Here is a 12,677-nt window from a genome sequence, read left to right on the forward strand (position 1 = left end):
GTTATAAATTATATGCCAGGTTTCAGTCTGATCTTGGGTATTTACTTCTAAACCTTTCAAACTACTGGTTTCTAATTAAAATTATGACACGCTCTTTCAACAACAATAACCCAGTACCTAAGGATCCTGCATACCTTTCAAACCTTTCATAAGGAAAAAACCAGTCAGCCTTAATTCGCAAGCGAGGTTTATGGCTTCTGTGGCTTTAGGTAGCACAACCTCTTTAGAAGCGGACTGCCTCGTCAGTGTGCTGGAGGAGCCTGACACGGGAGACACACGTCTAGAGCCAAACTGGAGGGAAGTTACGGTGCCTAAGCCCCAGTTTTCAGTAAAAAGAAGATTCTTCTCAAGGATAAATATGACTCTTAAAGTGAGGGTTGAGTCTAACTAACGCTGCTAGGGAGACTCTTCCCGGGTCTCCACGGAGAGGTGTTACCGACCCTACGAGAGCCATTCTGGCCCACGTACCGAAATGAAATTTCGGGATTGCTTCTCTTGCTGCCCATGCCACGCGAAGGGGATGCCTTCGCCGCTGCCGCTCCGAGGCTGAGGGAATCCTCTTTTTTCCTGGCGTACGGACACGAAATGTCAGCGTCAGCAGCCGGCGTTCGGCAGCTGACACTGTCAGAGGGAACATCTCGATGGCCGTCGCCTCAGCCTTTGGCAGGAGACGCAGGGCGAAGGCAACGGCAGGCAAAGCTGGCCAACTCGCTGGCAGGAAAAAAACCACTCTTTATGGGCATTTATCCTCCGAATGGGGCTCGGGGGGGACAACACACACACACGGGGACCCCCACCTCCTGGGAAGGGGGCCTGCCCAGCACCCACGGCCCTCCTCGGAGGAACCGCTCTGTGCTCCGGAGGGAATCCTACAGGGGGACACTGGGGGGGGCGGTGGGAATAGCCCCCCCCCCCCACTCGGGGGAACCTCCAGGACGATGGCGCCTGGGGGGGGGGACACACGGAGCGAGGAGAATTCGAGCAGCCCCAGCCCGGGGGACGGCGGATTTTCAGCACCTGCAGCCCCCCCCGGTTCTGCACCCTCGGGGCGAGGGTGGGCAGGCAGAGATGAACGAGGTGCGGCTCCCCATCAGAGCTGCCGTTGTACGGAAAAAAAAAAAAAAAAAATTAAAAAAGGAGATTTACCTTTCCCACCCACGCAGCGATGCTTTTTTTCCAAGGAAAAAAAAAAAAAAAAAAAAGCAAAACCAAACAAAAAGCCGAGCGGTGCCGCTGGCTGCGCTCCCCCCGCCCCGGCAGCAGGTGCTCGGCGCTGCGGCCCCCCCCTCCACCGCGGCAGCTCCCGAGTCATCCCGGCCCTCTCCCCCCCCCACGCCCCCGGTGTCCCTTCCCATTTCACTTGGAGATATTTTCGGGTGGCGGGAGCCGCCTCGTCATTTCCGCCAGGAGAAGAAAAAAAAGAAAGAAAAAAAAAAAAAAAAGAAGAAGGCACCGGCGGCGGGGAGAACGGCGGGAGCCGGCGGGCAGAGGCGAGCCCCGACCCCCCCCGCCTCACCTCACCTCACACACCCGCCGCCCTCTTGCCGCGTCTCCCCTCAGCGCCGCCCGGGGACCGGCCCTCTCGGCGGGGGCCGGCAACCGCCGCTGCCCGCGGGGGCGGGAGGCGCCGGAGCCTCCTCCTCCTCCTCCTCCTCCCCCTTCCTCCCTCCCTCCTCCTCCTCCTCCTCCTCGCCTGAGCCGGCAACATGAACTGAAAATCCCCAGAGAGGCACAGAGGCGGCGGAGCGGAGCGGAGCGCGGAGGCAAGCCGGGGATTTAGCGGCTTCTCTCTTCCCGCCGCCACCCCTCACAGCTTCGCCCGCAGAGCGGCGGCCGCCCGAGACCCCCCCCGCCCCGCGTTGAGCCCCCTCATGGCTCTCATCATGGAGCCCGTCAGCAAGTGGTCGCCGAGCCAGGTCGTCGACTGGATGAAAGGTGAGCAGCGGCGCCGGGTCGTGTCCCCCCCCCCCCCCCAAATCCATCCCCGCAGGTGCGGAGGGCTCCGCGGTTCCCCCCCCTCAAGACGTTTTGGTTGAGGGGTGGAAGGTGGGGGGGAGGCCGGGGGGGGGCTGGGGCGGCCGCCGACCCCCGGTGGCCCATAAAAGCCTTGGGGGGGGGGGCACCGCAGGCGGTTTGGGTCGGTGGGTCGGTCCGCTCCCCCCCCACCCCGGCCCCGCTGCCTCCGGCCGGGCCGAGGGCACCCACGCGTGGGGGGGGGGGGGGGGCTGCCGTCCCCCTCCCCAGGGCCGGCGGGTAGAGATCGTGATTTACAGCGGTCCGGGGAGAGCCCGGGGGGGACACACCGGGGGGGCACCGAGGTGTCCGGGGGTGCTGCTCCGGCTCCCTCACCTGTCCGCCCCCCAGATAAAGTCTGCCGAGAATAAAAACTGTGGACTTTTCTGGGAACCGTCTTCCGTTATTCCACGCGCACCGGCAGGGCTTTCACGCTGTAATTTAAAAAAAAAAAAAAAAAAAAAGGTCTTTTTGTGGTGTGGTTTGGATTGGGTGGGTTTTGGTGTTGTTTTTGGTTTTTTTTGTTATTACCTTTAAGTTAGGTTGCAGCTGTGTTTGGAATAAATCACCACCTAGTATTATATATCTTTTTGTGAAGATAGGATGACCGGATGGGTACAACTTTTGAACAACTGCTACATTGTGGGAGTTCTTTATAACATGCTGTGTGCTACTAATGTGACAGTTTCATCATCCTTAAAATTTCAGGCATATAGCATATGCTTTCAGTTATTCAATCCTGGCATCTATAGCTGTCGAGTTATAATTATATTCGGTAACATACATAGTTTTGCTGTTTCTGAAGTGTTCTCAATCCATAGAATAATAACAACAACAAAAGAATAAAGCGATACTTTGTATCCTAAGAAATTAGTAAATATTAGTGAAAAACTTGAAGGAGCTACAGATGATCAGTATCAAAAGCAAACCCTTTGCAACTTCGGAATATTTTGTTACAGCTATTTAGCTTCCAACATTTTTACTTCTGGGGAAAAAAAAAAAAAAAAAGGTTGTGTAGGAGTTTTTTCAAATCAACATCTGAGATACCTCCCCCATATTTTGAGAATGCGGAAAAAATAATGAATTTGCAGATAGTGCATTTTTAGAAGTTCAAAAATTTAATGCATCAAATACTTTTCATGAATGACAGGTGAAGTACATTGCATCCTCTGCTTTTGTATTGCATCAATATAAAATCAGTTCTTTAAAAACAACAGGCTGACTAAATGATAACGTTAAAAATTGTGAGGCTGGATCAAGGCTTGTGGTTAGAAACCTGTGACTAACACGCAGAGCTGCAGATCTGTTTTTAAAAATGATTATGTGAACTTCACAAAAAAAAAAGCAGTCATTGCAGTCGTGCCTACTTTTTGGATTATGAAGCTTGCTTTTTAGTGTTTAACTTGTTTATTTTGGTGCCAACGCTCAACTGTTTCTCTGGAGTACCTTCATTTTTACTGAGCAAACACAGATACGTTGCTTCAAGCTTTCATTTCTTCATTTTGTATTCTGAATTGCAGATGAACCTTCATTTAGAGTGAGGTGCAAAGAGAGAAAGCACCTGCCTTTGACTAGCACTGTTAGAGGAAAACCACCTAGATGGCCGCTCTAGTTGCAGAAGTTGAGCCTGGAGATGAGTGTGACCAGCAGCCGGGGGCAGGTCTGGTCCTGTCTGATGGATCGCACCTTGCCCAGTTTGGAGGAAGGACGGTAGTGGGTCAGGGCAAGCCATCTTGGCTGCAACAACTTCGTTTTCCTCACTTAGCATTTGTAGCGTCGTGAACGTTGTTCCTGAAATCTGGGTGGCAAAATGTTCTGCTGCCACCTTAAATGCGTTGCCTCCAACAAATTACGTTTCTGAAAGTCTCAAAAATAGCTTATTTGTGTTTTAAGAGGTACCCAAGACAGCTCAATGAGGAAAACGTGAACGTGTCATGAGAACTTTGGGGTGAGTGCATTAGTGGTCATTGCATTAGTGGCAGCCAAGTCTGGTTTGCATAAATGACGTTAAACTTCAAGATGCGAGACTATTTTGCTGACTTACAGGGGTTATTTTACAGAATTATAAATGTCGAACTCTGTTTTAACCTCTTCCTTGAAGTAAGTGCGTGCCCTGCTATGTAATATGCCTGCTCAGAGCACCTCTGTAAAGAGCATTTTTCAAAATAGATTTCAATGTTCAAAGCGAAATCTTTCCTGAAAAAGGAAAATCCTACTGTTTAACATTGTTTACAGTTATCTGAAAGTAAGGGGAAATGAAACACTTTAGATTTTATTGCTCTCAGTGTTTTTGTGATGGTCTTGCTGGTATGACCTGAACATTTGCAATAAAAGGCCCCGTCTGGAATTCTTTATTTAGGCAAAAGAGCCATTCCCTCAGTGGCGTTTTGTTCAGGGCGGCGATAAAGCATTGGGCCTCATATTAAAAGATGTGAGAAATGAAGACAGGGAAAGTATTCCTGCTGAAAAGTGTCAGGTGAAAGTGCTGAGCTCTGGGCTGGATGGCTGCACAGGGAGCAGGCTCAAGCCCGTGGGTATTCATGGAATAAATAACAGTCTCTCCGATGCCTTCTCATTTTTTTAATTCCTTGACATACACGGTTGCTCTATGGATCCTTTAATAGCCTATGGACGCTAACACTGCTGTACCTGGAACTGGTTACGCAAATAAGCGACTACCTAAATGCTGACCCATGAAAATGTGCGCGATAAGAAGTTGCGGACCAAAGCGCCAGTTAAAACTTTGCAAATGAAAAGGACAAAACCAGCGGAGCCTGTGTCAGCATTTGAGTTTTTGTGTGGTTTAGAATGAACCCACCGACAGAAGATTAACTGTCACAGAGCTGGAAAAAGAGCAGATGGATTAGCTCATCTCTCCCACAGGATGGCATATTGTATGTGGAGGATAGAATGAATATTTAAATTGATTCAAACTGTGTATTATTTTGCTTTTCATATAGTTAGTACTAATTTTAAAGGCCCTGCATGGATCAGTGAGCTGAAACTGTGTCAATCACCTCCTCTGCCTCCCCTTCGGAGGACATGTGTGGATTCCGCTGCCGCGTTGCAAGCCTTTAGCACGTTGCACAGGCGAGCGCCGTCGAATGTCATGGCTTTCACTGACTTGGGAAGGGAATGTGTCAGATGTGTTTCAGATTTCTGAGGGGCTGAGAGAACTCAAAGACAGGCAATTACTTTCCGAACATCAGGATGTTTTTAACCGAGTCTTGTAATTTAACTTCTTTTGTCTGAGGTTATTTATAATGGCTGTAGTTTGATAAGGAGTTGCTGCTTTTAACAGTGTTCTAGTTTTCATTCGGTTCCAATCTCTCAATGGCAGAATCTGCTCAAAAAGGCAATCCACCTGGAAAAATCGATATCACTTTATCTAACAAAGCTTAAATATTTATTTTTTGTTTGCTGAATGACAGCTCGCAGAGCTTATACTAAGCTCATACAGCTTAAACTGTTGTAATGGTAGTCATACTCAAGAAGCTGACATCCGAGGCATGGAGTAGCTCTAAAGGCCTCTAAAGCTCAGGAATGGGGGCTTTTTACCTCTATAAAGTCCACCCTATGAGCGTTTAGAAGGATGTAAATATTTAGAAGGACTGGGGGCAGAGAAGGAGAAACACGAACATGCTAGCAAAGCGAAAACAGAGTGCAAAAGTTCCCCATTGGGATAATTGAATATTACATGGATTTAAGAACTGTGTTTCTGTCTGCTCTTTACGTACAAAAGTTCCTGTCCGTTTTCAGTCATGTGTGTGTTTGCATGGAGTCGTCATGGGCTGCCGACAGCCATGTTCCACTTGGCGTAATGGGAATTGCGTGTTACTTGTCAAGAAAATGCAGGCGTTTGTGGGAATGCTCTGAAACAAAAGGCTCTAATACTTAATGATTTAAAAAAAAATGTCGCCATGGGGATCCTCTTGCTCCTGTGCCTGCACGTGCAGAGCCCTCAGACTTCTGTGGTGACACCCGGGTCCTGCTGCAGTCCCTGAACCATTAGGGAGCCCATCAGTGAAGGCTCTGAGTTAACGGCACTACTTCCCTTCGTGTTGCTCTCAGTAGGGCCCTTAACAGATGTGACTGTTAGAAATAATACGGAAAAGGCTGAGTTGTCTCAGGGAAACAAAAGCTCCATATTTAAGAGTATGAAAAATGCTTGGATTCTGAAACTTTAGTTCCTTGTGAAGCTAGCGTAGATGACTGATGAGCTGCAGAACAGTCATCGACTTGAATAGTCATTGCTAAGTGCCATATGTGGAATAGATCAGGTGTTTTACAATTTGTCAGCATTAAAACTGTTTTTTTTCCTCCCAAGAAAAGTAAACTGAAATTTTGCAGTATTGGAGGGTACATGTAGTGCTCCATTAGTTGAAGTGATGCTATTAAATGGAGTTAGGACTTCTACTGTAATGCCTAGCGAGCAAAGCTGTGGAAAAGCTGTAGAAAAATAGGAAATAGTGCCACAGTTGGAACTCAATTTCGATGAACTCCTGAACTTTTTAATTTATAGATAGTTACTCCATTTGTAAGAAAGCACTAAGAATTTCAGTAAGACAAGTTGAGGGTCTTTTTGGAGAGGGGAGTTTGTACGAAGACAGATAGTCAAGAGTCAAACTGTGCTTTCCCAAACTTTAGTTTTAAGGACTCTGGCTTTAAAACTGTAGTGAAAGCAGTACTGGAAGATCTCTCTCTTTGGTTTGTTTATTCTTCCTGTGGATCTCTCGTGTTTTGCTTGCCCTTCTGACACCAGGAGTTTCAGCAGTATCGATGGCCACCACATCAGTCACAGTGATGGGTTTTAGAGCATCTTGGTTTGTGATTAGAAAACCTCTCCTGCCATTATTTTATCAGCAGAAAATGAAACTGCAGTTGCAACTGGGATGTGTCAAAGCCTAACAGCCCTGGTGTTGCCATAGCAAAGGCAACGTTACATAAGCAGCCACTCTGCAAATAGTTCATGCAGCCAAATTTTAAGTATAACTTGAGAATTCATTTCTAAATTAACGACCTTTTCGGGAGGGAGCTTTCCTAGATGAGGTGATTTTGCTTGCTACCGAAATGAATGTGCTAGTTGTGGAGCTCTTTTAATGCTGGCCATTTACACCTTTATTTTGTTTGAACATATTGTTCTGTTTCCGAAACATCTGTTAGTTTAAACATGGCCTCACAATATGTTTTCTCAAGTGGTTTTTTCCAACAGTTCAGTGAAGCTCTATATTCTGATCTTATTCTGATTTATTTGCACACTGCAGTATTGAACCAAGAAATTTACAGATGCCTTTTCTGGTTCATGGGTGTCAAGAATTTTGCAAGGCAGCGATATAAACCAGATCGCTTTTCAGATGAGAGTTTTGAAATAGATATACAGATGTATTTTTAGAATCTTTGCAAGTAGTTGTCTTTTAGCGCTCTGGCAATAATAAAACAGGCAGTTTTATCTCCTAAAAAACGAATTGGCAAATGGTCTAGCCTCTCTGTCTGACCCTTAGACATGTAGATAACCATTTAATCTCGTTAAAGTTACTGTAGCATTTGACTGTAGCTTATTTCTCAGAGTCCAGTAGTAATATTTGTAACTGATTTCCAGAGGAATAGGGAAAAGCCGTTTCCTGAGAGAATTCTTTGTATATAGGCTTGCATTCAAAGGTATGCAACCAGGAGAAAGAGAAAGCTCATTCCTCAGGCTTCCTTGCTATGTAGATGCTGGTTTGTTGTTTGGTTGTTGTTTGGTTTTTTTTTTCCAGAAGTTACCATTTCCTCATTACGTCATAGGATAACTATATCAATGATCACCTGTAGCAAAAGCACTTGCCTTTAGCAGGATAACTTAGCCTTACATTTCTAGATCCAAACAAAACAAAACTCTGCTGCTATCATGCTTACTGCTTAAATAATTTACTTAATGAAACCTTTAAACCTTCAGTTTAGAAGGTGAATAGTTATCAAGACAAATGCTGTAAGATAAGGGTTCCCAAATACCTTACTAAAAAAATTCCAGTTCTGGAAGGGCTGTGTCATGAAACTATGAAATGCCACATTTTCTTCATTTGTCTCTTCCACCTTTTCAAACACATCCACTTTTCCAAAAAGGTGAAGTAGGGAGCTGGAGATGAGTTGTATTTTTCAAGAAGAAAAATTTTGGCAGCCCAATATTAGGCCCACGTTAGAGTCAAAACGCAGAGGAAAGCAACTGCCACGTGAACCTACGTGCAGCACTGTGCAGGGAGCTTCATTTCTTCTTGTGGGACAGTTGGACCTCGCAGGACATTTGCTCTTAAATTTAAAACAGCTGACCGCCCAAGAGCAAGCATCTGCTGCTCCTCGTAATGCTCCTTTCCTGCAGCTGAAGGGTGAGAGGCTGGAAGACACAGGTCCGTTGGTCTGCTGCACCCAAGATCTGGAAGGCTACAGGAGCATCCCCTCATAGACACGTTTTGCCCTCGCAGTGTGTGGGGATCAGCAGATGGCTGGTAGATGAAGTGAATTTTTCCTTGAGGTTTCCAGTGCAGGCGTTTCTCTTATGCAAAGGGAATTCAGTATATCAAGTCATTTTAAAGCACTGGGGGCTTGCAAATCTAGCCCTTTTTGTTGTGCTTATCTGCCAAATAATATTATCTTTGAGAAAATAGCTGTGAGTGTGATCTTGTAGGGTGCTTGGCAGTTTATCCTTTCCAGTTCAGCCTTTATGTAGAAATTTAGGGCGCTTGGTACCTCAGATGAAGTGCCTAGAACAGTAATTTCAAAGTGTTTGGCCTTACATGATTAACATCTGCTACAGTACCATATGGTGGGAATTTCCAAGTAAACTGTTAATTAATATATGAGTGTACCAGAGTAAGCCGTAATTAAACTATATTCAGCTGAAGTGTATTATTTTAATATAGTGGGATGCAAAGTGCTGTACTTTTGTATTATACCTTTTCTGTTGTGTGAAGAAGAGGGTAAAAAGTTGATGAGAAATAATTGAGCCTTTAAATTAAAGGTTCAAGTAGCTTTTTTTTTTTAATAAATGTTTTAAGCCGTGCATCAGCATCAAACATCCATTGATTTAGGTGGAACAGGGTCTTTGTTTGGTAATGCTGAATTTTGGACTGCGAATGCTGTGGAGACTCCTCTGCTAGGCTTTTACTGGTGTCCGCTGTTGGGTGGTCAGTGGTTGTCCAGCAAGCAGATAAGCCATTGTCACATAATTTCAGATATCGCTGATGGGGCCGTGCCTGTGCCGCTTGGTCTAGTACCACGGATGGAATGAAATCTTCTGAGCGCGCTGGCCAGAATGGTCTGGAGGAGTGTTGGGGTGGGAGCTAAGGATGTGCGTGAGCGGGGGTAACGCCGGGACCTCCTCCTTGGCCCTCTTGTATTTGGAAGGGTGAATATGCCCATGGATACTGCTGAGCAGCTGGCTGGGTCACCTCTGAAGGGCTCTTGCCTCCCACAGAGGATGACTGTCAGCCATATAGAAGTTTATAATATTACTGTTTTTGTTGAAGTGTAGAATTTATTTTTGGTTTGGCCAGATCCACCAGTTGCCAATAGCTACAGCTATAAATGACCTATTTTAAAATAGATACTTCTTCCCCGCCTCCCTTCCTTCTGTCTTTCCTTTCTCTCCCGATAATCATCACGTCAATAAGGAGGTGAAGAAAACCTTCCTCTGCGTAATGAGGCCAGATAAATACAGGTGGGACATGCCAGTGTTGTCTGAAAATTCACTAGATGGCATTCTTCCCTCTGAGTCAACCCTGAAACCCTTCATGGGAATGACAAGAGACCTTAGTGTTTCTAGTGAGATGTCAACCTGAAATCTTGACCAGGTGTGGTTACTGAAGGATCGCTGGCGTTCTTCATAATAGTGGGAGAGTTAACTCTAGCACCCTGATTAAATTCCATGTTAATAATTAAAACATTTGTAACTGGATTCCCTCTCATTGATATCCATTACTGGCATGTGCCTGCCTGCCTTTCTTTACTTGCTTTGTAGTTTTGTTGGTTGCTTTCACACAGCTGATATTTTGATTTGCAAGGTGCAGTGCCCTTCTGGTCCTTGTTTTGTTTCAGATTTTCAAGAAATATTGGTGGAGGGACCTGTTGAATGCAAAGTAGAAGTTACTTTCTGAAAAAATAGCTTACGTTGTGTACAGTCAACTATTGTGAATCTACACTTGTACCTCTTTGTGTACACCTTTTAAATACCAAACAAATAACAATTTTCTTCCTTACTAGTCTGATAGAAGCATGACTGGAGTATGGGGTGAAATATCCCAGAAGTACCTTCTTGAGTGTTTGGCATTGGTTGACTTCTGGCTGGCTTGTTTATTGTTGCTTCGTTGTCATGGATAGAACCATGTGCCCTTCGTCTCCGTTTCTCTTCAGAGGTCAAGCATGGCTCTTTTTGATATGCTTTAATTTATTACAGCTAATATGAAAAGAAATACAAATCTGTTAGTGTGTTTTTATTTTTTGTAGTCTGCTTCTACTCGTTTCTAAAACTTCTGTGAGTGGATGGTGATGAAGTAGTCGTTAGTGCCTTTCAGAGGGGTGTTTATTGCCCTTTTCAAATATTGCGGTCTTCAAATATTTTCAGATAAAACTAACTGCATGTTAGTTTAACGTAGAGTGTGGAGGCTTATTGCTTCTTAAATTTCTCTTTATGGTACTTAGTATAGTCTTGAGTGTTGTGCCCCACAAGTCCTCTTGAAAATACCTGTGATCGGTAATTTCACTGTTGGGTACTGGACTTCAAAATCAGATGTAGTTGTCATTACTTTAGCTGTTATTTCATTGTATGTTTTAAACCATATGGATCTTAGCCGTTTAATGCAGTCTGTGGTCAAAAGCCTGTTTCTGGAGGCCTGATAATTGAGTCCAAGAGCACAGTGCAGTGTGAATAATTTGTCATGCTCTACGTGTGGATTTGAGACAGAGAGGTTCAGCATGGAAGCGTAATCATTGCACATAAGAAGTTTCCATATAAGTGTCAATCTGAATGTTTGAAGGAAGGAGGACAGTTTATCATTAGAAAAATAAGAAAGTTAGGTATATGACAGGACTCCCTGAGAGCAAATAAACTCATTTTTTAAAAGGACTGGATATTTCATAGCCTTCAAAGGATTGTTTTAAATGTCTGCTTTAGCAAATAACATTACTGGCATAACATTTGAATGCCTGCATGAGTTATGATGAAGCTACCCTTAGCAACTATAGAAAGTAAAATAGTGCATATGCAGTCATGAAGCTTCTGTATTCCTAAGGTTAGCATGTTTCATTGTGTCGTTTGGTTTGTGGTTGGTTTTTTTTTGTTTGTTTTTTGTTTTTTTCTTTTAAATAAAGGATTTGGTGTTCCTGGTAACTACCTTGGCTTAAACAAGACAGCTGAAGAGTCGTGGCAAAACTGATGAAGGAGCGCTAGCCATCTCCCTGATGGAAATGTCAGTATTTGAAAATGGTCTTACCAGCCTGCCAACCCAAGGTCTTGGGAAAAACAAAACACTTGGTGCAAGACAAAAAAAAAAAAAAATTCACTTTTCTATGAAAATATACCCCACGTACTATGTAGTATTCGCTAGATGAATAAAAGGTGAAATTTGTTGTGGAAGGCTAAAGGTAATTTCTTTTCAGTTACTAAAAGTTTACAAGGAGCTCGCTGATTCTTTGCTTGTGCTGTCTTGGTTGATAAAACCCTTTTCTGTTACTCTTTTGGACATCATCTAGTTTCTCTCTTCCATCCTAACCTCTGTACCTCAGCTCACTACAAGCCACACTGAACTATTCAATTATGAACTGGAGGTAACTAATGCTGGTGAGAGATGAATGAGTAAACCTGAACAGACTGGACAATTAGTGACTGCCTCTGGTGGTGTTATCAGATCATAGGGTTTTATCCCTCTTCCTGCGACCGTTGCTTTCTGAGGCAGGGTGCAGGGGTGTGCTGGAGGGGGCTGCCCGGGCATCCGAATGCCGGGGGTTGTGGGACAGGGGCTTGAGGCTGCAGGATACCGGGTCCTGCACGTTCTTCACCTCCCCAGAGCTGCGCAGATTCCCGCTTGGAGGAGCGAGTGCTCTGTGTGATAGAATAACTGAAAATGTAACTTTGATACGTGACGTGTTCCTTCAAAAAAACCCAAACGTTAACCAAAGATTTGTTTTCTAGTTGAAGGTAGATCTGAATAGCAACTTTGCTACCCAGTCCCTTATTAAAAAAAAATAAAAAATTAAAAGACCCTTATTTTAGAAATTGTTTGTTTTTCAGTTGATAATATATTGCAGGCTGCGTTGAGAATCCAAAGGAAAAATGAACATGTTCATAACCCTTCAATTGCGTATGTATGAAATTAATTCAACTAACAGGCAGAATTAAATAACATCTAGGAATTGTAAATTGTCTTGTCACTTCATTAGATTTCCTCACTTTGTATCTGTTCAGTAATGTGGTCTACTTACAAGGTAATCTTAAGAATTAAAACTGTAAATCTTAAGCCTGTACCCTCTTGTTTAGTGCTCTCAAATACTGTAAGGCTTTTCCTGCAGAATACTGTTTTGATAAATGTTACTAAATCAAAATTCACCTCAAGAAAGAATTAAAATGAGACCTCTGAAGGAAAAGATTGATGTGTGTTGGAATGTAGTTTCAATTGATAATAAAATTGTTTCTA

The 12,677-nt window shown here is 44.3% G+C and overlaps 1 protein-coding gene across 7 annotated transcripts in view; it reads left to right on the forward strand.

The window, feature by feature from the left end:
* The first annotated feature begins 1,082 nt into the window (after positions 1-1,082).
* Positions 1,083-12,677, forward strand: part of CNKSR2 (connector enhancer of kinase suppressor of Ras 2) — a 214,947-nt gene continuing 203,352 nt past the window's right edge. For all 7 annotated transcript variants that reach the window (XM_075033423.1, XM_075033426.1, XM_075033427.1 and 4 more), the window contains exon 1: positions 1,083-1,935. In XM_075033423.1, coding sequence (XP_074889524.1) covers positions 1,872-1,935 — 64 coding nt within the window. In that variant the 5' untranslated portion in view covers positions 1,083-1,871. The remainder of the gene's footprint in view (positions 1,936-12,677) is intronic.

The sequence above is a fragment of the Buteo buteo genome, chromosome 8 (assembly GCF_964188355.1).
Source record: "Buteo buteo chromosome 8, bButBut1.hap1.1, whole genome shotgun sequence".
Lineage (NCBI taxonomy): Eukaryota > Metazoa > Chordata > Aves > Accipitriformes > Accipitridae > Buteo > Buteo buteo.